General features: G+C 41.3%; 1 protein-coding gene and 1 long non-coding RNA gene across 2 annotated transcripts in view; one reads left to right on the top strand and one right to left on the bottom strand.

The window, feature by feature from the left end:
* The window catches only part of LOC125446865 (uncharacterized), a 72,273-nt gene extending 69,653 nt beyond the window's left edge, over positions 1 to 2,620 (top strand). Inside the window, exon 10 of the mRNA XM_048520821.2 lies at positions 411 to 2,620. Coding sequence (XP_048376778.1) covers positions 411 to 862 — 452 coding nt within the window. The 3' untranslated portion in view covers positions 863 to 2,620. The remainder of the gene's footprint in view (positions 1 to 410) is intronic.
* Positions 2,621 to 11,486: 8,866 nt separating this feature from the next.
* Positions 11,487 to 25,982, bottom strand: part of LOC125446868 (uncharacterized) — a 40,272-nt gene continuing 25,776 nt past the window's right edge. The window contains exon 3 of the long non-coding RNA XR_007246475.2: positions 11,487 to 12,309. This is a non-coding gene — a long non-coding RNA (uncharacterized LOC125446868). The remainder of the gene's footprint in view (positions 12,310 to 25,982) is intronic.

Consider the following 25,982-nt stretch of genomic DNA (forward strand, 5'->3'; position numbering starts at 1 on the left):
TTGATGTGGACTCGATGTGCTTCCACACCATAGGGATTCTATGATTCTCTCCATCTCAGACCTAAACGACAGACTCTTTATCTCCAAATGCTCCTTATTACCTCTTTACCCACTAGTGTCCAGGCCTTCATATCAATAGTGTAAATTGTTACTAATTGACTGATTCTAAAAGTGTCTCCATTCCTTGCACTGACTTCCTCTCAGTGAATTCTCTTGCTTCCCTGATACAGATTACCCTCTTTACATTTTGAAGTAATGCACACAGCTCTAGTTTATCCATCTAAATGAAAGATGTATTCCAAATGTTTGCCACTTCTCAAGTTACTGTTAATTTCCAATAAGCTGGTTCGCGTATTTAAAAATAGTCAGCAGAACACTAAACTAAACATTTTTTTCATATAATTTGCCAGGATGTTCTCGTGGAGGTAATATAACGTACAATACAAGCGGTCAGTCTGTGCTGAGTGTTGGTGGTTCAGTTGTCTTCAACGTAATTGTCAAAGTAAATCATGCGGCAGAAGAGGACAGCAGAGGAGAAATGAATGACACAGCTGATGTTCCCCAGAGACAAGAAATCTACAAGGATAATGGCATATTCCCCACAAGAGAGGAAAAGCCAGGCAGCAGTTGTGAGTTTGAGGCAAATGCAGGCTTCCCTGTGCAGGAAGAAAACTTTGAAGAAAGCATGTGTGTCCCTATCCAAGAGGAACAGAACGGCAATCCTGGCCAAGAGGTGCACATTCCAGTCCAAGAACAAAACAGCAGGGAAAATGTGGAAGGAAGTATGGACTTGGCCAGTAGAACAGTCAGACAGGAAAATTGGGCATATCCCAAAGAAAGTGCATACATTCCTGTGCAGTAAGATGGAAAATCTGAACATTTAGCCTACAAGGAATAGAACTGGTGATGCAAACACAAAGGGTCAATTTGGTTTTTTGCAGTTCTGGACTCTGTGTCCTTTGCAATTTGCATTAGAACTATCTGAAGATTGTACACTAACATTCTGAGAGAGGTGCTCCTTATCTATTCTTTCTAAAGACAGGCCATTGAATTATTATGCTTTTATATGTTCACCAAGATGTTTTGTTTTTTCTCTTTACAGTCTGTTGAAATTATTTGTTAGTCTCAGAGAATTCTAAAAATAATTTATGGGATGTGGGCACTCTGGCTAGATCAGCATTTATTGCCCATCCTTGAGAAGCTGGTGATCATAGTCCATAGGGTGCAGGGGCACTCTACAATGCCTTTAAGGAGGGAGTTCCAGGATTTTGACCCAGCAACAGTGAAGGAACAGCAATGTAGTTCCAAGTCAAGATAGAGTGCTGTATTTGTGGCAATGTCAGATGCAGAGAGATTTGTTTACAATACTGTAGAATAGTAGAATATTAAAAGGTGGAAACCTGCACTTCAATAAATCATGTATTTCTGACATGTCTTTAACATGGTAAAATGTCCCAAACTGCTTTGTAGGATCATTATTAAACAAAAGGTCATATTGAGACAGATGGGCATCTTTGAGAGAAAACTGGGGCTGAGAGGCTCCTCGGTTTAGGCGGGGAATGCGAGGTGGGGTTTGGTGTGACTCTATAGCCAGTGAGGTGATGGGAGCCTAGGCGGTGTCAGAGCTAGATTCTTCACACAGAGAGTGGTGGGCATGTGGAATGCGCTGCCAGCAGTAGCAGTAGAGCCAGATACTTTCAGAGACTTTTACACAACTCTTGGATAGGCACATGGAGGATAGTAAAATGTAGGGTATGCAGGGTAGATGATCTTAGTAGGATAATAGAACAGTACAGATGTGCCGATCTATGTTCCATGAAACTGAAGGCATGGCTGGCAAAGGTGAAGCAATTATATTTAGGGATGATCAATTTTTATTGATAGTTCTCTCTACACCAAATTTTCACAGCCACAATAAGAAAGCAACTCAAATTAAAACACTAACGCATGCATTTTCAAACAATAAGTCAATCACCAAACATTTACATAGGTGGAAAGGAAATTCTGTCATTTTGCATAGTGGCAGGGGGCTTTAATAGTTTGGGAATCGTTCACCACTATTGGAGTGAAGAGAAGTGAATGTACAGGACGGATGAGGTGATTATTATAAAAATTGTGGTTCCACCTATTGGTAAAAGTTATACAGGCCATGCCTTTATTAACATATTCCAAGAGAAATAAACTAATGAAATAAAATGCCAGTTATGGAGAACATTTGAGATGGGCAATAAAGTTGCACATAACTCAAGATTTGATTGTGTACTACTATAACATAATTGGAACAAAGGAATAAATGTTCATTCTCCAGGGATTTGCATCTTTTTATTTTATATTGATGTAAATTTTGTTCAATCAGCTTTGAGTGTAACATACAAAAATACCATGCTTAAACAGATATGTTACAAAGTATAACCTTGGGTCTTGACTTCCCAATGTTCATTTTATTGAATTTGGCAATTGACGAGAAAGACCACGTGTGGAAAAAGTACTTGTCTGACACTCGGTTTCATTTAAAGCTGGTAACTTACAGGAAGCCAAAGCAATGGCAGTCTTCTATATCAGTGAATAAAAACCAAAAGAGCTGTGGATGCCGTAAATCAGGAGGCTAAAAACAGATGATGCTGGAAAAGCTCAGCGGATCTGGCAGCATCTGTGAAGAAAAACCAGAATTAACATTTTGGGTCCAGTGACCCTTCCTGAAAACCAATGGTAGCTGGGCAAACGTGGGTTTATATGCAGAAAATAGGGAGGGGGAATGGGTAGGGAGTAAAGAATGGGATACAGCTCAAAGAGAGAGAGAAGAGCAGACAAAGGAATTGATAACGATCTGGATAGGAGAGTGAGTAGTTGTTAATGGACGCTGTTAGTGGTTAACAATAGGTAGTGTGCAATGGCAGGCTACACCCTCCCAGCCAGATCATTATCAACTCCTATGTCTATCCAACCGTTCTCTCTCTTTGGGCTCTCTCCTATCGTTTACTCCCTACCCCACCCCCCTCCTTATTTTCTGTGTGTAAACCAACGATTCCCCAGCTACAAACAGTTCTGAGGAAGGGTCACCAGACCTGAAACATTAACTCTGACTTTTCTTCACAGATGCTGCTAGACCTGCTGAGCTTTGTCCAGCAACTTCTGTTTTTTTTCTCCATATCAGTGACTCTAATGTCGAAGCGAGAAATATTGATTGGGTTTAGAGATTTTTTGTTTGAGTTGAGAAATGAAATCCCAAGTTCTACAATGCAAGTGATCACAGAGATTGAAAAGAAGGTGAAAAATGATGAAGCAATGTATGTGTTTAAAAACCTGATGAGGGGGTCGACTTGCTCACTGAAAGCAGTAACAGGTACTAATAAAGCCATTTCTAAAAAAAATTTAAACATATCTTTAACTTTTCAATTCTTATAATTCTTATAACCTTAGCATCATCTTATAATGAGCTGTAAAGGACCAAGCAGGCGATATATAGGTAGTAAGAACTGCTGATGCTGGAGTCTGCGATAACACAGTGTGGAACTGGAGGAACACAGCAGGCCAGGCAGTTGGAGGAGCAGGAAAGCTGATGTTTTGGGTCAGGACCCTTCTTCAGAAAATGTGTTTAAGCAAGTGATATAGCCTGCGTGTGAAAGTGTACGGTGGTTTGAGAAATGCCCACTTTTTGCACTGGAAGTTGATGCCTTTTCGAAATTGCAACGGACCTGACCCAAGCAGCAATTTAGTCTCCTGCTCAGTGTAGAGATCGGCTGTCATTTCTGGAGGGACTTTTCAAGGCTTCAAATATGCTAACATCTACAAATAGTATAATTTATTAACTCTCTGATTTTTCCAATCTATTCATCCTAGTTCCAATCATAAATTCAACCTCTTTATCAAATACAAGTCTGCAAGTTGACCTTTCAGATTGTATCAAATATTTATCATACTGTTATGACTCACTGAAATATTTCAGAATTATGGAACTGTTTAATTTCAAGTCTTCGTTTCAAAGGAAGAGCCATCTTCCACTGATGCTGCCATATTGAATGTTGACTCAAAACCATAGTTGCATTTATGTGATTCCCATTCAAAGAAGATGTAGAATTTCAGCTACGTATTATCTTCTTGTGAAAACCTGTTAAAATGTTGAAAATAAAAACCAAAAGAACTGTGGATGCTGTAAGTCAGAAACTGAAGCAAAAATTGCTGGAAAAGCTCAGCAGGTCTGGCAGCATCCGTTGAGAGAAATCAGAGTTTTGGGTTGAGTGAAGCTTCCTCAGAACTGAGGTATTAAAAGTGTTGAAAATCATTGCCTCAAATCTTTCTTGGACAACGTGAGGTATTGAGAGTTGAATTCTCACTAGCGAAGGGCAAAGTTAGTTGAAAAGATAATTCAATGTGGGCACCTTGTTTGATGAGTTGAGACCATAAGACCATTAGACATAGGAGTGGAAATAAGGCCATTCGGCCCATCAAGTCCACTCTGCCATTAAAATCATGGCTGATGGGCATTTCAACTCCACTTCACTGCACTCTCCCTGTAACCCTTGATTCCTTGTGAGATCAAGAATTTGTTGATCTCTGCCTTGAAGGCATCCAACGTCCTGGCCTCCACTGCACTCCGTGTCAGTGAATTCATAAGCCAAACACGCTCTGGCTGAAGAAATGTCGTCTCATTTCCATTTTAAATTTACCCCCTCTAATTTTAAGGCTGTGCCCATTGGGTCCTAGTCTCCCCGCCTAACGGAAACAACTTCCCAGCGTCCACTCCTTCTAAGCCATACATTATCTTGTAAGTTTCTACTAGATCTCCCTTCAACTTTCTAAACTCTAACGAGTACAATCCCAGGATCCTTAGCCGTTCATCATACGTTAAACCTACCATTCCAGGGATCATCTGTGTGAATCTCCGCTGGACACGCTCCAGGGCTAGTATGCCCTTCCTGGGGTGTGGGGCCCAAATTGGACACAGTATTCTAAATGGGGCCTAACTAGAGCTTTATAAAACCTCAGAAGCACATCGCTGCTTTCATATTCCAATCTGCTTGAGATAAATGACATTACATTCACTTTCTTAATCACGGACTCTACCTGTAAGGTAACCTTTAGAGAATCCTGGACCAACACTCCCAGATCCCTTTGTACTTCTGCTTTACGAATTTTCTCAACATTTAGAAAATAGTCCATGCCTGTATTCTTTTTTCCAAAGTGCAAAACCTCACATTTGCTCACGTTGAATTTCATCAACCATTTCCTGGACCACTCTCCTAAACTGTCTAAATCTTTCTGCAGCTTCCCCACCTCCTCAGTACTACCTGCCTGTCCATGTATTGTCGTATCATCGGCAAACTTCGCCAGAATGCCCCCAATCCCTTCATCCAGATCATTAATATATAAGGTGAACAGCTGTGGCCCCAATACTGAACCCTGCGGGACACCACTCGTCACTGGTTGCCATTCCTAAAAAGAGCCTTTTATCCCAACTCTCTACAGGGCAAAGAGGGCTGAGTTCTGTCTCCATTCTGGTTCCATTTTCATCGTCATCAGCTTCTACTCTGCTCCCACTTTGATCACTGTCCTCAGTTTCTGTCCCATTTCACCTATTCCCCCTGAGTCAGCACTGCTTGATTTACTGCATCTGGTTTCAACAAATACCAGCATTAAGATACAAGACCCGCACTGTTAATCAGAGGAAATTAGTACATGCTATTAAAACTGTGTGAAGAATGTGATTAATGTTACTTTCAGCTTACTTCATTCTTATAAGTATTCTGGTACTTCTTCTGATAATTGATGAATGACATTCAAAAGTAATAGATTTATCCCCAATGCATATCAACACGAGAATATGCTTGTTACAATAAAAATATGCAATGGAAGGTATTAAAATGTGGTCAAAAACTTCATAATTTGCAATAATCATTTCAAGTTTTTAATATACTCCAAGAAATATTCTGCGCAGCGATACTTTGTAGTTCTGAATCAATTAGTAGGGTTAAAAATCAAGTTCATAGCTGTACTTTACAGAGCCAGCAGTGGCTCACATGACTAGTATAGGGCAGGGAAGTTCGGCAAGCTCCCACAAACAGCAATGTGGTAATGATCTGCCATGGCTCTGAGCAGCTTGCCCCATGCAATCTTCCTTGCTTCACTTCATTAATTATACAATGGGGCTTTTGTGCACCTTTCCCTGGGAAATGCACGGCCAGAAATGCAGAAGTGTTCAACACTTGTACAAATCCCATTGTACTAACCTCTGGTGCTAATTCTAAAGCCCATCTGTGCACTTCAGTGGCAGCAAACCAGGAACACAGCTTCACCCCTTAGTAGTTGAACTTCATCATTCAGGACATTCTTGAGGAAAGGAAAATGTGCTCCCTGTTTTACAAACAATGACCTGGAGGTGTTGCTGGATGGGGTGATAAATAGCAGTGCCCGGGTGGAGAGGAGTACTCAGAAGGAGAGGTGTTCCCAGATGGAGAAGCGTTCCCAGAAGGAGAGGAGTTCCAAGATGGAGAGGAGTTCCCAGAAGGAGAAGAGTGCCCAGAAGGAGACGAGTGCCCTGATAGAGTGATTGAGAGGAGTGCCCAGATGGAAAGAAGTTCCCGGATGGAGAGGCGTGCTTGGATAGAATGATGGAAAGGAGTGCCTGGATGGAGAGGAGTGCCCATATGGAGAGGAGTGCCCTGATGGAGTGATAGAGAAGAGTGCCCAGATGGAGAGGCGTGCCCAGATGGAGAGGAGTGCCCAGATGGAGAGGATTGCCCTGATGGAGAGGAGTGCCCGGATGGAATGATGGAGAGGAGAGCGCTGATGGAGAGGAGTACCCGGATGGAGAGGAGTGTGCTGATGGAGAGGAGTACCTGGATGGACAGGAGTGCCCTGATGAAGAGGAGTGCCCGGATGGAATGATGGAGACGAGTGCCCTGATGGAGAGGATTGCCCGGATGGAGAGGAGTGCGCTGATGGAGAGGAGTACCCGGATGGACAGGAGCACCCTGATGGAGAGGAGTGCCCGAATGAAATGATGGAGGGGAGTGCACTGATGGAGAGGAGTACTCGGATGGAGAGGAGTGTGCTGATGGAGAGGAGTACCCGGATGGAGAGGACTGCCCGGATGAAGAGGAGTGCCCTGATGGAGAGGAGTGCCCGGATGGAATGATGGAGAGGAGTGCGCTGACGGAGAGGAGTGCCCGGATGGAATGATGGAGAGGAGTGCCTGGGTAGAGAGGAGTGCCTGGATGGAGTGATGGAGAGGAGTGTGCTGATGGAGAGGAGTACCCAGATGGAGAGGAGTACCCAGATGGAGAGGAGTGCCCTGATGGAGAGGAGTGCCCGGATGGAATGATGGAGAGGAGTGCACTGATGGAGAGGAGTACCCGGATAGAGAGGAGTGCCCTGATGGAATGATGGAGAGGAGTCCATCCACCAGCTGACCATCACAAGATGCCTTACCGCCAGACAAAGCTGTCCTGGATCCAGAAAGCGACCCAGGTCAGTGTTGTGCCCCAATGAAGTTGGATGCCCAGCACCACAGGAATGTCAATTAGCTTCCATGTTCACCAAGAGTAAGTGCCTCTATCATCTCTATCACACCCATTCTCCCAGGGCTGACACACACTCTGTCACTGTACAAACCTCTCAGCAAGACTGATGCACCACAGCTCTCACAGTTGCAAGCACATGTCCATTCAACAGCTCACATACACCTCATCTTCCAAAACAGCTAACCTCAAGCCCTCCACACATCCTGCTCATCACAAGAGATACCTCACTCCAGCTCCACCTCTTCTGTCACCAGTAACTGCTTGTTCATTCACCCTCATCATATTCAATCTATCCTTTTACCTTAATTTATGATTAAATGTCCCACAGGCCAAGTGGTCTGAGACTAGGCTCCTCACTCTCTGTAAGGTGAGATTTCTGGTGTTGGATGGAGACCAGCGAGATTGCTCTTGTGGGGATGGAGGAACGTCAATGAACAACCTACAGAGTAAGCTTCCTGATGTTACACTATCCTTCTATCCCACTGCCACCACTGCTCACTCAGTATTAATCTGCACAAGCTTTCATCTCTGTTCAATAGCTAAATCTCTCACTGGTCTAATGCTAGTACATTCAGCACCTAGTGAGCTTCAACAAAGAGGCTAGCACCGGACATATTCAGCTCCACCATTTCCTCTAAGGGTGAAGATACTGAGCGTTCAGAGGCTGCACCAGCAAGGTGTTCTCCCGCACCCTCCACCAGTCTAGAGACTTCCACCTCACTGGGTACTCTGTCACAATTAGATTCAGTAACACAGTCTGATGGACACAGCACTGACACACCTCTGCAGTCTGTCGAGGAAGAAGCACACACAGAGAATGCTGGAGAAACTCAGCAGGTCTGGTAGGACCTGTGGACCAGGAAGAGAGTTAACATTTTGAGTCTGGTATGACTCTTCTCCAGACCTAGAAGGAACATTCCAGGAGCCCCAGATTTCTCTGACACTTAGAGGACTGCCAGGTACCCAACACCTGCTCAGCCCCAAGCAGAAGACAACTCTGTGGCCTCAGACATTTACAGACAGGCACAAGCAGAGCCAAAGGTCCGAAGAAGAGTCACACTGGGTTTCAAACATTAACTCTGTTTCTCGCTCCACAGGTGCTCCCAGACCTGCTGAGTTTCTGCATCAATTTCTGTTTTTACTTCAGATTTCCAGTAATCACAGCATTTTACTCATTGAAGGAGTTGTGTTCACTGAGCAGTGCTCATCCCCCATCAGTATCAGACTCCTGGGCTGCAAATAGCCCCAGACCTTATTATAGCATTGGTTCAAACATTGTCAAAAGGTGAGAGTGACAGCTCTTGATGTCAAGGTCACATAAAAATCTACCCCTCCGAGGTTCTATGCTGTCCTACAGGATGTTGAAGCATTTCAGAGCACCTTAGCAGCCTATTGAACTTTTGAAGGATCTATAGGAGGTTAACCGTGCGTAACAGCAAGCTTCACCTGTTGCTCAATCTTTTGAGATAGTTCAGACGTTCAGGGTAATCTGAGATTGACTGGGCTCTTGTCGGGAAACAAAATGACAAGCTAATTGCCATTCGTGAGTCTGTGCGATATACAGTGGAACATGATTGATCAGTGTCGTTATTATCCCACAAGGTGGCGTTCATGTGCCCTACTTCAGCATCATCCACAACTTCAGAACATATTCAACTTCTGTCGTACTGAATTAAATTGTCCTGAATGGTATCAATCTTCTTGAATGTTGTTGGATCTACACTCATCCAGGCGAGTGGGGAACATCGCATCAAAATTCCGACTTGTACCTATAGTGGACAGGTTTTGGAGAGTCGGGAGGTGAGTTAGACATTGCTGGATTCCTAACCTCTGCTGGTGTTTAATTCACTTCCACTCCTCTTCCAGGAATGCTTACCCTTGAAAAAACTTTCTTCTGTTTTCTATGGCTGAATTTCTATTTTGTCTCTTAACAAAGCTTGTAATGGCTGAGAGACCGGAACCATTAACTCAAGTTTTTCTGTATGCAGATGCTGTCGGCGCTGCTGAGCATTTTCTGTTCATATTTCAGATTAATTAGATGGGCTGATATTGGTCAGATTGTGCGTGGTCAGATTTGATTGGTCAAACTAGTTTTATTTTTTGTCCCGTTACAAAATGTGTTTATCCCAGAATTAGCTTTATTTTCAATTTGAGCAGATTAGGATATTGCAAACGCCACCATCAGCTGCAAGTTCCCCTCCAAGTCACCCCCGACTTTGATATTTATCCCTGATTTTTCGGTGTTGTTGGATGAAAGTCCTGAAACTCCTTCCCTAATAGCATGGTGGGTGGAGTGCAGCGGTTTAAGAAGGCAGCTCACCACCACCTTCTCAAGGGCAACTAGGGCCGCTTCGCATGAATGAATAAAACAAAATTGTGAGTTAATTCCAACAGAGGGCGCCCGTCTTTGCAGATTGTGTATCTCAGGATTTGTATCAATTCCGACAAAAATATTAAACTATTCAGAATTGAATAAACTGGTAACATCTTCCAGGTACCATAAACTACAGAATGTTCTGAGCATTAAGAGACCGCTTGGAAAGATCACCACTTTTAGCTACTGTCTAAAATGCAGTGCAGCGGTGAATTTTAATTCCTTTATAAACCATTCAGGTGAATAAACGATAGAAAGAACACCCCTCAACAACACGCACCCCCACCCCACGCACTTTTTTTTAAATGTATTTGGATTGGATAAAGCTCCTGCAAAGTATCTGTGTCTCATCGGTATTGTAAGAATGTCGCCACATTCGTGCCTGAAGTAATATTCCATTGTTTTCACAGCACATAGCACGCAATACTCTGTCCACACACTACAATATTTGTACAGATTTGTACAGGTCCATTTGTCATAGATTTCATAGAATCCCTACAGTGTGGAAACAGGCCCTTTGGCCCAACAAGTCCACACTGATCCTCAGAGCACCCAACTAGACCCATGCTCCGATAGCCCACCTAATCTACATATCCCTGAACAGTACAGGGCAATTTAGCACGGCCAATCCACCTAACCTGCACATCTTCGGACTGTGTGAGGAAACCGAAGGAAACCCACGCAGACACAGGGAGAATGTACAAACTCCACACAGACAGTCGCCTGAGGGTGGAATTAAACCCAGGTCCCTGGTGCTGTGAGGTGGCAGAGCTCGGGACTGAGCCACTGTACCACCTAAAGTTGTTTAAGTTGTAGCAAATTGACTTAGTTGGCGTACTCTACCTCGTAAGATTTGGGATCAAACACCATTCTAAACACCATTTATCATATCATCATCAAAGTACAAATTTGAAGGGGAGAGCCAGTGTTTATACTCTATGAAGGGAGACTGTTGTTTGACTGTCAAGTGCGCAGCCATTAAGGGACAGCCACTTGCTGTATCATTTCTGTGGTCAGATCAGAGTCAACTTGCTTGATTTTAACATAAAACAAAGCCTCATAGTTAACTAAGTGTGAAGCTGGATGAACACAGCAGGCCAAGCAGCATCTCAGGAGCACAAAAGCTGATGTCAGATGCTGCTTGGCCTGCTGTGTTCATCCAGCTTCACACTTTGTTATCAGAGATAATTCAGCATCTCTCAGCAGTTCCCATTATCTCTCCTCACAGTTAACTGTCATTTTTTATTAACTTGTGCATTCGCTGCAGGTACTCTTGTACCAGTTAGAGGCCAGCTGCAAACCAGTCACCACTTTCACCTCATACAGAATAAATGTTGACATTCCCCTTAAATTAGTATCTTGCAAATTGTCCTGATACATGCAAGGTGAAAAACTTAAACAAATTATGTCTTTTTTCCAGAATTTTTAACTTCTGTACTACATAGCAAGGAATTGTAATAATATTAGTTTACAATATTTCAGAGCCAATAGAATGTTTTAATGAGGCCACACCAAGAGCACTGTAAACATTTCTCATCTCTGTATTGAACTAAGGATATAGTTGCCTTAAAAGAGATGAAATAAAGAATCACTCAATTGATTCCTGGAATGAGGACACTGCTATATGAGGAGAAATTGAGTAGAATGGTGCTTATACTCTTTGAGTTTCAAAGAATGAGGGGTGGTCTAATCAAAGTGTTTTTAATATATTCATTTAAAGAATGAGAAAATGACTGGCCAAGCCAGTAATTATTGGCCACCTCTAATTGCCTAGAGAGTAGTTGAGAGTTGTGCATCTGATGTCACATGGAGGCCAGAGCCCAGTAAGGGTAGCAATTACCATCATCCAAGGACATTAGTGGACCGCATGGGTTTTTCTTTCCCCTCAACAATTGACGATAATTTCATGGTCATCATTAGATTCTTAATTCCAGATTTCTATTGAATTCAAATTCCATCATCTGCCCTTGGCAGGATTTGAACCCAAGTCTCCAAAGCTTTAGGTGATTTTCTGGATTGATTAGTCCAGTGAGAATACCACTAGGCCATCAGCTACCTAGCGTGCAAGATGGGGTGAGGACTTCAATGGGAAGATGCTCAGGGTGTTATTTCCACTGACTGGTGAGACTGGAACCGAGAGACAGTGTCTCAGGAGAAGTGTCAGCCATTTAGAACTGAGATTAGAAGAAATTCCTCTGCTCAAAAACTTGTAAATCTTCAGTATTCTTTATCCCAAAGAGGTATTATTGCACAGTAGTTGAGTATATTCAAGTCTGAGATTCTTGTAGATTTTGAATTTTGCTGTGAATGCCTTGGGTAAAATTATTCTCATCAATTCTTCTTGCCATTATTAGTCTAAGCTGCTTGTGGGGAAGAAAGTCCATGCAAGTTCTTCTGATGAAAACAGGCTTAATCCTGAAGAAGAAATAGATATAATGTATATTACTTAGTAACTGTTACATTGCATCAAAGGTGCGCCATTGTCTCCTGTGAGACTATAACGCTCAGCCTAAGACTAACTGCGTGTGACTTCTTTAGCCAATTACTGCTAACGCTTTGAGCAGTCACTGAAGCATTATGCACCCTCCAGCGAACACATATGGAACTCATAGAGATCGTAAGAACTGTCGATGCTGGAGTCAGAGATAACATCGTGTGGAGCTGGAAGAACACAGCAGGCCAGGCAGCATCAGAAACCTGATGGGCAGAAATAATATTATGATATCAGCTAACTCTTTTGATATTACATGTCTTACACAACAGAGGTCAGTATATCTTTGGATACTACCCTCATATCGCCTGGTTCTTCTAGTGACGAAAGGTGCCGTCACGGTACAAGACCAACCATGAATTTATCAAATGGCTGAGTAACCCTGAGGGATCAAATATTTATTTTCATATATTTGTTTGTTCTTCTGAACTATTTACATGACTGGACTCTGAATAGGTGCTACATGGCAGTGGATTTTATAATAAGATAATGCCTGTGATCTTGAAGGTGAACATTATTTATTGAACATAACTATGTACATGTTGCGTAAGAGATGACAACTTTCTGGAATATCGCAGTCTCAGGCTCCTATTCCAAACCATCTTACATCATGATGGCAAAGCTGTTTATGTACACGCTCAGTTGCTATTCTTAGAGTGAAGGCATCATTAACCCTTTACTCCACAGGTTATAGTAAGACCACCTCAACTAAATAATAATTGCAGTATGTTTCATTATGAACCATTTGATTACTAAAAGAAAAAAGAAACCTGCGTTTCTATCATACCTGTCATGACCTCAAGCCAGCTGAACATCGATAGCCTGTGATGTACTTTTCCAGTGGTTAGTCATTATTGCGATGTAGGAAACATGAGAGCTTACTGGTGCAAGGCAGCTGAATGGGGCAGAAGCCCAGTCTAAAAAACCTTCGCCCTTTCCCTAAGCATTCCCAGATCATTTCTATACATTTCAAGTATCCCTCCATAGCTTAACAAAGAGCAATATATAAATTAAGTAAGGCTCATGAGTGATTGAGACACTGATAAGAAATATAGTCACTTGATATTTAGACCAATTGACCTTTGGTTGACTGCATTGGTATATGTCATAGTATAATTTTCTGGTTTGAATATGCTCTCTCAGTGTTCCAGGGATAACACAGTGAGCCAAGTGGCCCCATTCTGCACTGAAATAATTCTGTGATTCTATGATTTACGTGCAATTTTAGAAGCATATTGCCCCTCTGTAGTGTTCTTGATATAGGAACAAATTTCTTTTCATCTTAATTTCGAGCCAGTTGTTGAATTTCTGTAGTCAATCAGATAAGTTGCCTGACTGATCCAAGAGACTGGAAAAGTGCTAAAAATATTTACAAAGATGATACCTGCAATGATTATAAACTTCAGAAGGGGACGAACAGGCAGGGCCTCTTTTTTCTTGACATGAGAAGAGTGAAGTGTAGTCTTATAGGGGTATTTAAAATTATCAAAGATTTGGATAGACTGGATACAGAAAGAGTGTTTCCTATCATAAGGAACAGCATAACTGGAGACTGCAAATATCAGATAGTCGCCAAGAAATCCAATAGGGAATTGAGAAAAAATTTCTTTACTAAAAGAGTAGTGGGAATGTAGGACTTGCAAGCATGGAGATGAGTTGAAGCTATCAGTATCAACATATTTAAGGATAACTAGTCAAATAAATAAGGGATAGCAAAAAAAAACATAGAACAGTACAGGCCCTTTGGCCCATCAAGACTGAACCAACACATGATATATTTCTAAACTAAAAACCTTTTGCATCTCCGCGGTCTGTATCCCTCTATTCCCTGCCTATTCAGGTATCTGTCAAGATGCCTGTTACAAGTCATTAGTGTATTGATCTCCACCACCTCCTCTGGCAGTGCATTCCAGGCACTCACCACCCTCTGATTATAAAAACTTGCCTCCCACACCTCTTTTAAACTTACCCCTTTTTACCTTAAAACCAAGCCACCAAGTAATTGACATTTCTACCTTGGGAAGAATCTCCAACTATCCATCCTATCCATGCCCCTCATTATTTTGTAAACTTCTATCAGGTAGCCCCTCATCCTTCGACATTCAAGTGAAAATAAACCGAGTTTATCCGATCTTTCCTCGTGGCATGAAGGGAATTTTAAAAAATACTGAGTTGGATGTGAAAAAATATGAAGAGGTTCAAGTGGGGCATTACTGTCTACTTGTCAAACTGATTGGTCTGTTTTTGAGCCCTTTATTCTATGTAATTCCACAGAATGCATTCCAGTTGTTATCTGTTATTTTCTTCCAGCATTTACCTGTCATGTTTACTACGGTTGGGTTTCAGAAAGATATGAAACTATTGCAACATAACTCCTACATTTGCAGCATAACAAAGTGTGGGGCTGGATGAACACAGCAGGCCAAGCAGCATCTTAGGAGCACAAAAGCTGACGTTTCGGACCTAGACCCTTCATCAGAGAGGGGGATGGGGAGAGGGTTCTGAAATAAATAGGGAGAGAGGGGGAGGTGGACTGAAGATGGATAGAGGAGAAGATAGGTGGAGAGAACAAGAGGGTTGCAGTGGAAGAGAGATCCCCTGAGGTTGGTCCGGAGGGAGGAGGGTAACTTCTTCAGATTAGGCATCCTGGAAGAGGCTTCGCAGTGAGGTTAACATTGTGGTCAGAAATAATGGGAACTGCAGATGCTGGAGAATCCCCCTCTCTCCCTATTTATTTCAGAACCCTCTCCCCATCCCCTTTTCTAATGAAGAGTCTAGGCCCGAAACGTCAGCTTTTGTGCTCCTAAGATGCTGCTTGGCCTGCTGTGTTCATCCAGCCCCATACTGTGTTATCTCGGATTCTCCAGCATCTGCAGTTCCCATTATCTCTCTCCTACATTTGCAGCCATCCTTTTGTGGCGATGGCACATTGTTCTAAGAGTAGGGGTAAAACAATCATTCGTATATTTCCTGCTATTTGCGGAGCTCAACGAGCCTACTTTTTGTTAGCGTGAATTGAAACAGTATCTAGTGTCTGGTGGCTAACTGACTACATGTGAAGACGTGGGAGAAATGAGTCAGGGTTTCTTGGGTTTAAGGTGATTCAACAGGATGCCAAAGAAGAGTCATATCGGATTAGAAATGTTCACTCTTGTTTCTGTATCCGCAGGTGCCGCCAGATATACTGAGTTTCTCCAACATTTTCTGAGTTTATTTCAGATCTCCACAATCTCAGTATTCCACTGAGAAGAATACCCTTGCAATGAATGGTGAATAGGTCAACCTCTTGAGGCAGAATTATCTAGTGAGTAGTCTAAGAGGTTATGCACTGCTTCAGGGCATTATTGATGATGACTCTATCACTCTGGCTCACTAATGGTATCTAGATATATCTTCATTCAGCTCTAGGCAGAGTCTGAAGCTGAATCTCTAGATAATCCTGGCTGAATGAACATCAGGAAGAATTTGTGAACTGTTCAAGCATGTAAGCTGTATCCCTGTATGTGATTGAGGATATGTAACCTTACCACAGAAAGCCTGCACTAAGACCTCTGGACTTAGGCGAATGAAATATGTCCATTATAAATTATACAATGCACTAATTTGTTGCCAGTGAGTGTAGATTTACCTGTTGTTTGAAGTGGAGATTCATAAACATGATGGCTGCTTTCACTGTATCAAATACCCAGTTAAGATTGTTAATACGTATTAATGTTATGGTAAACTCTTAACATTAAAAATTCAAACGTGCTGTTACTTAGTTTATGTTGTGGGCATTAAATCATGTAATTACACACTTCTAGCTCACGGTTCTCCATCATAATTGCTGGAAAATCACAGGGTGAAAGGGCACAATCCCTGGTGCACATCAAGGGGGAATATCCTGGAACTATTGCCACTTTATCACTTGACAATTTGTAGTCGCATTATGAAATGCTTCCATGCTATCTTTGCAGAATAAGGTTTGTTTTCTGGGGTAGATTTCAGTTGTTGGGCAACAGGAGCCCCAGCTTTCATTAACGTACACATGAGGATTGGTATTGTTTGAAGTAATATCCCAGTGCAGCCCTGAGCTCGTGTCACATAGGCTGGGCCTGGAGATTAATACAGCCAGGAGAATGGTAGCCCCAGAGCAGTGGTAGGGGAGGAGAGATGAATGATTGATTTGGGGCTTGGGAACCTAGTGGCAGCCTTCATTATTCTCACAAAGCTTGGGGAATACTCTTGCCTCACCTAGTCAAAAAATGGAACTCAAGGATTTACTTAACTGGATTTCTTAAGCAGTACCAGCACCTTTTACTGGGCAGAGCAACACCAAGCCCAGTAAAATGGTCAAAAGGCATTGGAGTGCTGGGCGTATAGGTTAATGCAGCTCCCGTTAATTTCAGGAAGTTGTATTGGCCCAACAGTCCCATGGCGGATGAAGCAAGATCAAAGCCGAAAGTGTAACACCTACATTGGAACACTTCCACAGCCTGGTTACCACATACGTCCCCCCACCAAACCAACCACCACCAACACCGCTACCCAGTGAACAGCACCAAAACCTCCTCTAAATCCTCATGCATCACGCACCAGGAGCTTACCTTGGCATGTTGTGTTCCCCCTTTGGATGGGAAATAAATGACTCCAACACACGGAAAAGTCAGGGTGTTGGCCCACAACTTTTTAAAGTGCACTTGCAACAATCAAAGCAGTCCGTGTGCACTCACATGTGGCAAGTCTATCCTAAAACATTTTCCCTAATTACTTCACTAACTGCTAATTTTGGTGTTCTAACTACAGTGTAGTAACCCAACATGTATCGTGGGAGGATATTATGTAGAAAATTGTTTACAGTAGATTAACAGTCTCTAAATACCTTAATGCTCATTCTCAATTCTCTCTATTTCTATTTATCCAATTTGCAAATGACATTAGATGACAGTAACATGAGTAACTTCATGAATTAATAGTATTATGGTTGCAGTGACACAATAATTTTTCACTATGGCATTGACAAACAAACAAGTATTCATTCAAATGGCAGGTGTTGTGGATACTGAAATCTACATGATGTAAGTTGGAATGTGTTATTGTGATGTAACTGCCACCTCTCCATAGTTGTAGAAATGCCTGGCAACCACTTTGTCACTAAAGAGTGAGATCCTTGGAAAACACACCACAGCAATGTGAATGTCACCTGTTTAATGAAGGTAGCTAATTTACAATATCATTTGCATAATGTAATTCCAGTACTTTGTCACTACAGACTTTTTGATTAATACAGGTGATCCCCGATATACAAACATCCAACTTGAGAATGCTTGTACTTAAAACCAGATCAAATACTGGGGTGTATTAATATTAATTTTAAAAATCCAATGTCAATATTTATTCATAGTTACAAGTGGCTTTTTTTTACATTGTACTGACTTGTATTCTGACTTGTGTACAAATCGACTTGCAAATGTACTGAAGAATGGAACCCATTTGTAACCTGGAACTGCCTATACAGTAATGCAACTAATCTAGGAACTAAAAGACCAGGGTACAGTGTAAGGGAAGGAAAATTATAACAGTGATTATAGTTCAGGTTTTTGATTTAACAATTGAGGCTTAGAATTAGAAATTATCCATGCTCACATATTATACTTAGGCTTCTTGAATGCATAGTTTTTTCCCCCCATGCCCTGTAAGCACATCTGGCTAATTTTTGATAGAAGTATTTAAAATTATTGAGGGGGTGGAAATCATTAAGCTAACACTGGTTCATGGGCAGAAATATAATATTGATAATGCAACTCGGAAATTCGGAATAAACCCATGAGGGAGTGGTAAGAACGTGGATTTGTCATCTTTAGGAATAGATAAATGGAATGTCATGGATCATTTAAGGAAACAAGTACAAGAGGGGAATATGTTGAAGGATATGCTGCAAAAATGAGATAAATGACTGAAGATAGACCTGTCTGATCAAATAGTTTATTTCTTCATTGTATATTCCAAATAATTCCATATTTACACTGTTTGAATGTTTCAGGCCACACCTTGTATTGCTTACCTTTTCCTGCCTTCCCTTTTTTTTGCGCCTTCACACATCCATCCCAGTAACATGTGAATGAACACATGCAAAGGAAACCCAGCTAATCAACTTTAGCAGTGCGTAGTCTATCGCAATGTTAAACAAGGCCCTTGCTATCCATAGCTTTGTTGTAAAATACTGTGTTGACCGACAGACTTTGACAAAGCTTGCCTAACCTCTTACTGAAGCCTTCTTGCCTGCCTGCACTGTCCACTATCTTACACCATGCAAAATGTGACAATAGTGAGCACATTGCTGTAATTTATCTCATACTCAAGACCATCGATAGGGGGTGAGTATTTTCTTTAATGCATCATTCATGCTTTAGGGGAATATAATGACCCAGGTCTCAATCCAAAACAAGACAAGGTAGTGAACTTTTCCTTTCCTTTGGTCGGAAATTAAGAACCAAAATAACAATAACACTTCTCCCAGAAAACTCGAACAAGGTTGATCAACCATTCACATTGACAGCAGTATTCGTTGATGAAACAAATAGCCCTTCTTTCTGGAATTAAGGAAAAATTCAACAGAGTTATTTGATGAAGAATAAATTGAATTTATACAGTATCTTTGAGGTTGATAAACTTCCCAAAATACTTGACTGAGGTGCAATGAAACAAAAACTGCCAGAGAAGGGCGCAAGACAGATAAATATTACCTTGATTTTTTTAAAATTAGTTTTTTTAACGACTGTCTTAAAGAAAGAGAGATGGAGTGTTTAGAGAAGGTGCAAAATCTTGCAGTGAAGATAATACTTATGTCCCCTTTCGATGTTATTGGTATCTGGAATGTGACCTAATGTGAAGTTGTACTGATTCGAACAGTTTTTTAAAAATGTAGAGAAAGGTTTTTTTTATGCAATGCCTAGGCCTACTATTATGTCCAGGTAAGGAAGGGTGATTCAGCTCCCCTTTCAATAACATCCCTTGGTCAGTTGCGACTAATTATTTTTATTTCTTTTAACACACAGCTATATCACAGGCTAATTAAATATGTAGTTCACAAGATTAAAACAAAGGAGCCAAATTTTCTTGAGTGAAAGAAAGAAGCACTTATTACCTATTCACCCTGAGGAGGGATAATAAAAATGCAACATCAAACTCACACACAGACATACATAACACACTTAAAAGGGAGAGTGTTTGGTACAAACGGGAACAATGACTCGTCTCCCTTGGGAATTCCACTCTAAAAGTGGGAAAGTTAATTGACAGATAAATTGGAACTTGCAATTGGCATGGGGGCAGAAATAGGAGTCAGAACGAATTTCATAGATGCCAGTATCCCATCACAAAGTCACCCTTTATTTATGTGTGCACAGTAATTGACAATGGTTAGTTTCCTCAGAGCCAGCTCTCAGACTGAACAGAACCTCTCACAGATAGTAGGAACTGCAGATGCTGGAGAATCTGAGATAACAAAGTGTGGAGCTGGATGAACACAGCAGGCCAAGCAGCATCAGAAGAGCAGAAAAACTGATGTTTCGGGCCTGGACCCTTCTTCAGAAAATTTTCTACACCTTGTTATCTCAGAACGTCTCACACCCCAGTTTATATCTGTCATCCAGGGCTCCTTGATTAGACCAGATTAATCAGGGACCTTATATTCTAATAAGGCTGACCTTGTTACTATCGTCAGTACAGGTGTTTGACAAAATGGGATCCAGAGAAGAGGAAAACAGAAATTAAATCTAAGGCATGAAAAAAGCAAAATAGCAAGACACAACTACTTCAACACCTTTGTCATATTATTAAATGTTTGTCAATGTTGCAAAGTGTCTACCTATCAATCTGCCATTGATATGTTGTTGGAAATACACTATGATCTTGTCAACACTATAATCTGCACTCAAGCCTAATATCTGTGATTAGATCCATGAAAAAGAAAGTGATTTTGGATATTGGATTCAAACTCAGGAAATAATCAAGAGACCTTTGTATAAACCCTTAAGTGCCAACAAATACAAAAGGAATGGAATTAAAAATAGGCACATTTTACTGCAGCTGCAAAGGACATTGGTGAGATCTCATCTGGAGCACTTTGTACAGTTTTGGCCTCCTTATTTGAAAAAGGATATCATTGTATTCAAAGCTCAAGGAGAGCCTGTGGTGTCATGGTAATGTCACAGGATTATTGGTTGATGATGTGGGTCATGGGTTTGAATCTCACCATGGATTAATTGGAATTCGTTAAAAATATGATATAGCCCAGTTGTGACCGTATAAGCAATGTTGATTTTTGCTTTAAAAAAACAAACCCATCTCATTCGCTAATGCCCTTTGTGGAAGGAAATCTGCTATCTTTATTTGGTCTGGCCTACATGTGACTCCAGAGCCACAACAATGTGGTTGACTCTGAACTACCCTCTAGATATTAAATACTGGGCTATACCCGAATCCCATGAACCAAATAATTTTTTTAAAAATTAGAGGATGTTCATGTAACTCATTCCAAGGATGAGGGGCTTATTTTATGAAGAAAGATTGGCCCTATACCCAATAGGATTTGGAATAAGCACTGATCTTATCAAAACATATAAGATTCCAAGTGACTTTGACTGGAAGAATATTTGCTGTAGCAGCGAGTCTATAAATACGAGATGGTTTAAGAGTAGAGTCTCCCTCCTAAGATGGTAATTTTCACTCAGAAGGCCATTAATACATGGAATTCTCTTTCTCAGAAAACAGTGGAAGTTAGAACATTGAATTTACTGAACATTAACTTACACAGATTTTTGATCAAATGGAGCATCAACGATGTCAAAAACATGAAGTTGAGACTATAACCAGATCAGCCATGATCTTATCAAATGGCAGAGTAAGCTTGATTGGCTGAATGGTCCACTCCTACTCCTGAGTTCTTTGAGAGTTCTTATACGGAAACTAGGCTTTAGACCAAAACAAGTGAATTGAAAGGAAAAAAGGCACTTGCATTTATCTTAGGGAAGATGAAGAACGCATTCAGGCAAAACAAACAAGTTCTGTATTCATCTGGTAATTCATTGTTGGCTGTCTAAAGGACTAGTGAAATGATGTGTGGTGAGCATTTTTTGTGATGGCAAAATAACTTCGCCTGAGTGGTACAGGCTTCCCTAGTTCCTGGTGCATTTTTACTTTGTTGCAGTCAACTCAGCAGAGGGAAACTGAGATATACTTCACCATTAGGTATTTTCTCCTGTGGGTGAACTCAATGCTTACAGTTTGAATCTCTGACTGTTGTTTCCCATGATCTGTTTCCATTTTACTGCAGTCAACAATTTGATGTGCACTAAGCTACCAGACTGAGAGGAATATTTGTCACTGCTGTTATTTTGATAATACTGGTGTTTTTAATTGATATGTCATGTTATCTTATGGTGTCATTATCTCCTCCGAAGCAATGTATTTCTCAATGAGTTGCCAAACTTTTAATTGATTTTTTTTGCTACTTGTAGTAGAAATTTTATTGTATGTCAAAACCTCAAATGATTTTCACCGTTCAAACTTGTGCGCCATTGTCGGAATCACATTATCATGTTTTACCCTGCTAAATGCATTGTTTTATTTCAGCTGTCTAATATGATGAGTTTCCTGTCATCATTAAGCTTGGGTGAGTGATGTTTCAGCCTGTCTTTGTTTAGTCCAGGAACACCCAATTCGGTGAGTTAATATCATTCAAATGTAGCATATTACAAACTTGAGAACCAGAAATGACAAACATAATTCAACACAAACATCACCAAATGGTTTAATTTTCAGCTTAAAGGTACAACAACTTTCTAAATGTTTGCTGTTTGATGACATGAATGAATTGAATTAAATTTTACTGAGATGTTTCGCTGCTACACTCAATCAAATTCTGCCTGGTGTCAATCGCAGTCAGTCACATCTTGCCTCTGGAATTTAACTCTTCTGTCTATGTTCAGACCAAAGTGGTGATAAGGTTTGGAGTTGAGCAGTTTTATTATCTAGTAAAGTCTGGGAGGGACCCCTGAAGCCTAATGAAGTTAGGGAACAGCTGATGGCGTATTAATATTAAGGATAAGTTGGACCGATGAGTCTGTTCCCTTGCTGTACAACTCTGTGACTCTATGACAATATTAGTAAAGATGTTAGAACAGGGTATTTGGAAAATTCAAGGTAACTCGGCAGAGTCAATATAGTTTTGTGAAAGAGAATTTGTATATCACCAGTAGAGGTCTTTGAGGACCTAACATGTACTGTGAACAGAGTGGAACCAGCAGATATACAGTATTTCAATTTCCAGAATCCAAGGTTAGTGCCCAAAATAAAAAAAGAAAACACTCATAGTGTAGAGGATAACATATGGACATAAATGAAATAATGCCAAGCAAACAAGAACAGAGTATAGGCAATAAATAGGTCTTCTGTTTGGCCAGATGTAATGAGTGGTTTGCCACATGTATCAATACTGGGGCCTTTACCCTTTCCAACTTATCCAATTTGCTTTCACAGCAATCTTCAGCCAGAAGTGCCGAGTGGATGATCCATCTCAGCCTCCTCCAGTGGTCCCCAGCATTACAGGTACCAGTCTTCACCCAATTCGATTCACTCCATTTTGTACTGTACTCTCTATTGTGTGACACTACCACCATGCTAAATGGAGTTCACTTAGAGCAGATTTAGCAGCTCAAAAATGACAATGACTTGTACTTTATCACAATCTGTAACCTCTAGGCGCAGTGCATTCCTGTCTCTATCATTATCATCATGCTGCGACATTGACTCCCTAATTTAGTAAATGTAGATGTGCATGCGAGGAACAGCTTCTAACCCTAACATGAAGTGCCAGTGTGGTGGATGAGCAAGAAAGCACTACACACAAGATAAACAGTGGAACTAGTAAATACAGCTATAAATAGAAGTGGAACATTCTCACAAATAACAGATCTTATGAAGACTTTGTGTTTCTGCTATATCCAGTTGTAAATGGTGTGGACAATCTAAGACTGACACGTGAAGCAGGCTCCATGAACAACCTCAATGGTAGGACCCAGCACATCAGCTGAAAAGACAATGCTGAAACATTTTCAACCACCTTCAGCCTAAAGAGCCAAGTGGATGATCCACCTCAACCTTCTCCTGAGGTCACCACTATTGCAGAAGCAGTCTTCAGCCAATCCAATTCACTCTGTGTAATATTAAGAAATTGTAAAGTACATTGGATAATGTTTTGGTCTAAGAACAACTTTGCTGTACAGCTGAAAATTGTGTTTCAGGATTAGCTGCATCTCTAGCTGATCTGTTTTGTATAACTGCAGCATGAATGCCACACTACAAATGGAAATATCCAGATATGTCCTGTACACAAAAAGCAACAGCAATCCAGTTCAGTGACAGAAGATGCCATTGACAGTAATAATTAACACTCATCATTAGCCTGTGCATTGATGGTCTGTTTGCTTTCTGCCAGGTCTGCTTATCCTTAATATTAATGCTTCCATCAGCTGTTCCCTAACTTCATTAGGCCTCAGGGGTCCCTCCCAGACTTTATTAGATAATAAACTCCAAACCTTATCGCCACTTTGGTCTGAACATGGACAGAAGAGCTTACCGCTCCCCTGGCCAAGCTGTTCCAGTACAGTTACACCACGGTATGCTCTCTCCATATAAGGTCAGAAGTGGGGATATTCGGTGATGTGCAAGATGTTGGGCACCATTCATGACTCTTCAGATATTGAAGAAGTCTGTGTTCAAATGCAACAAGATCTGGACAATATCTAGGCTTGGGTTGACAAGTAGCAAGTTACATTCATGCCATACAAATGCTAGGCTATGGCCATCACCAATCAGAGACAATCTAATAGTACCCCTTGCCATTCAATGGTGTTACCATCACTGAATTCCTCACTATCACCATTCTGGGGGTTATCATTGACCAGGAACTCAACTGGACTCACCATAGAAACACAGTGGCTACAAGACCAGGTCAGAATCTTGAAATATTGCAGCGAGTAACTCACCTCCTGACCCCTCAAAGCCTGTCTGCCATCTACAAGGCACAAGTCAGGAGTGTGATGGAATACTCCCCACTTGCCTGTATGAGTACAGCCCCAACAACACTCAAGAAACTTGACACCATCCAGGACAAAGCAGCCTGCTTGATTGGCATCACATCCTCAAGCATTCACTCCATCCACCACAGGTGCTCAGCAGCAGCAGTGTGTACTATCTACAAAGTGCACTGCAGAAATTCACCAAAGATCCTCAGACAGCCCCTTCCAAATCCACGACTACTTCCTTCTCAAAGGACAAGGGCAGCAGACATTTGGGTACACCACCACCTTCAAGTTCCCTTCCTAGCCACTGACCGTCCTGGCTTGGAAATATATCGCTGTTCCTTCACTGGCACTGGTTCAAAATCCTGGAATTCCCTCCCTAAAGGCAGTGTGCATCAACCCAGAGCAAATGGACTGCAGTAGTTCAAGAAGGCATCTCGCCACCACCTTCTCAAGGGCAAATAGGGACAGGCAATAAATGCTGGCCCAGCCAGCAACCCCCACAACTCACAAATGAATAAAAGAAGACTTACACAGAAAGTAAGAAATATAGGCAGGAAAGTAAGTTGTGAAGGAAGCATGAGGCTACAAAAAAAATATAGATAGACTAAGTGAGTTGGCAAAAATCTGGTAAATGGAGTATAATGTTGGAAACTGTAAACAAAAAATGAAACATATTATCTAAATGGTGAAAGAGTCCAGACCTCTGAGATGCAAAGAGATCTAGGTGTCATTGTCTTTAGAGAACTTAAAATGAATGTATAGGCGCAGCAAGTAGTTAGGAAAGTTAATGGAATACCATCAGTTATTACGAGGGAACCTGAATACAAAAGTAGGGAGGCTAAAGAAATATACAAAAAGAGCTAGTGTAGGCCATTTGGACTAGTGAGCCTGGTCTGCCATTCATTGTTCATCCCCTATATTAAAACCCTACTCGAGCTCTGTCCTCAGACCTTTGATGCTTTTAGTGTGTAAAAAAGGATCTATTTCTTTGTTAAATATATCCAATGACTTGTCCCTACTATCTTTTGTGAGTACCTTATAGAGTCATCATCAAGTGAAGTAACGTCTGTTCATCTCAGCCCTGAGACTGTGACCCCTTGTTCTACAAAGCCCAGCCAATGGAATATTATTCCTGCATCCAGTCTGTCCAGCCCCGTCAGAATTTTATGTGTTGTGCTTCAGTTTTACAGGGTATTGGTGGGACAACAGCTCAAATACTATGCACAGTATTGGTCTCTTTATTTAGGGAGGGATGGGAATGAATTTGTAGCAGCTCAGAGGAGGTTTACTACATTAATACCTAGAGTGGTTGGATTGTCTTATGAGGGAAAGCTAGGCTTGCATCCACTGGAGTTTAGAAGAGTAAAAGGGACTTGATTGAAACGTGTAAAATTCTGAGGGGTCATGTCAGGATGCATGTGGAAAGGATATTTCCTCTTATAGGAGAATCTAAAACAAAGGATCACTGTTTCAAATAAGGCTCACTCATTAAAGACAGAATTAGGGAGATCTTTTTCTCACAGAGGGTG

This window comes from Stegostoma tigrinum, chromosome 2 (genome assembly GCF_030684315.1).
Source record: "Stegostoma tigrinum isolate sSteTig4 chromosome 2, sSteTig4.hap1, whole genome shotgun sequence".
NCBI classification, from domain to species: domain Eukaryota; kingdom Metazoa; phylum Chordata; class Chondrichthyes; order Orectolobiformes; family Stegostomatidae; genus Stegostoma; species Stegostoma tigrinum.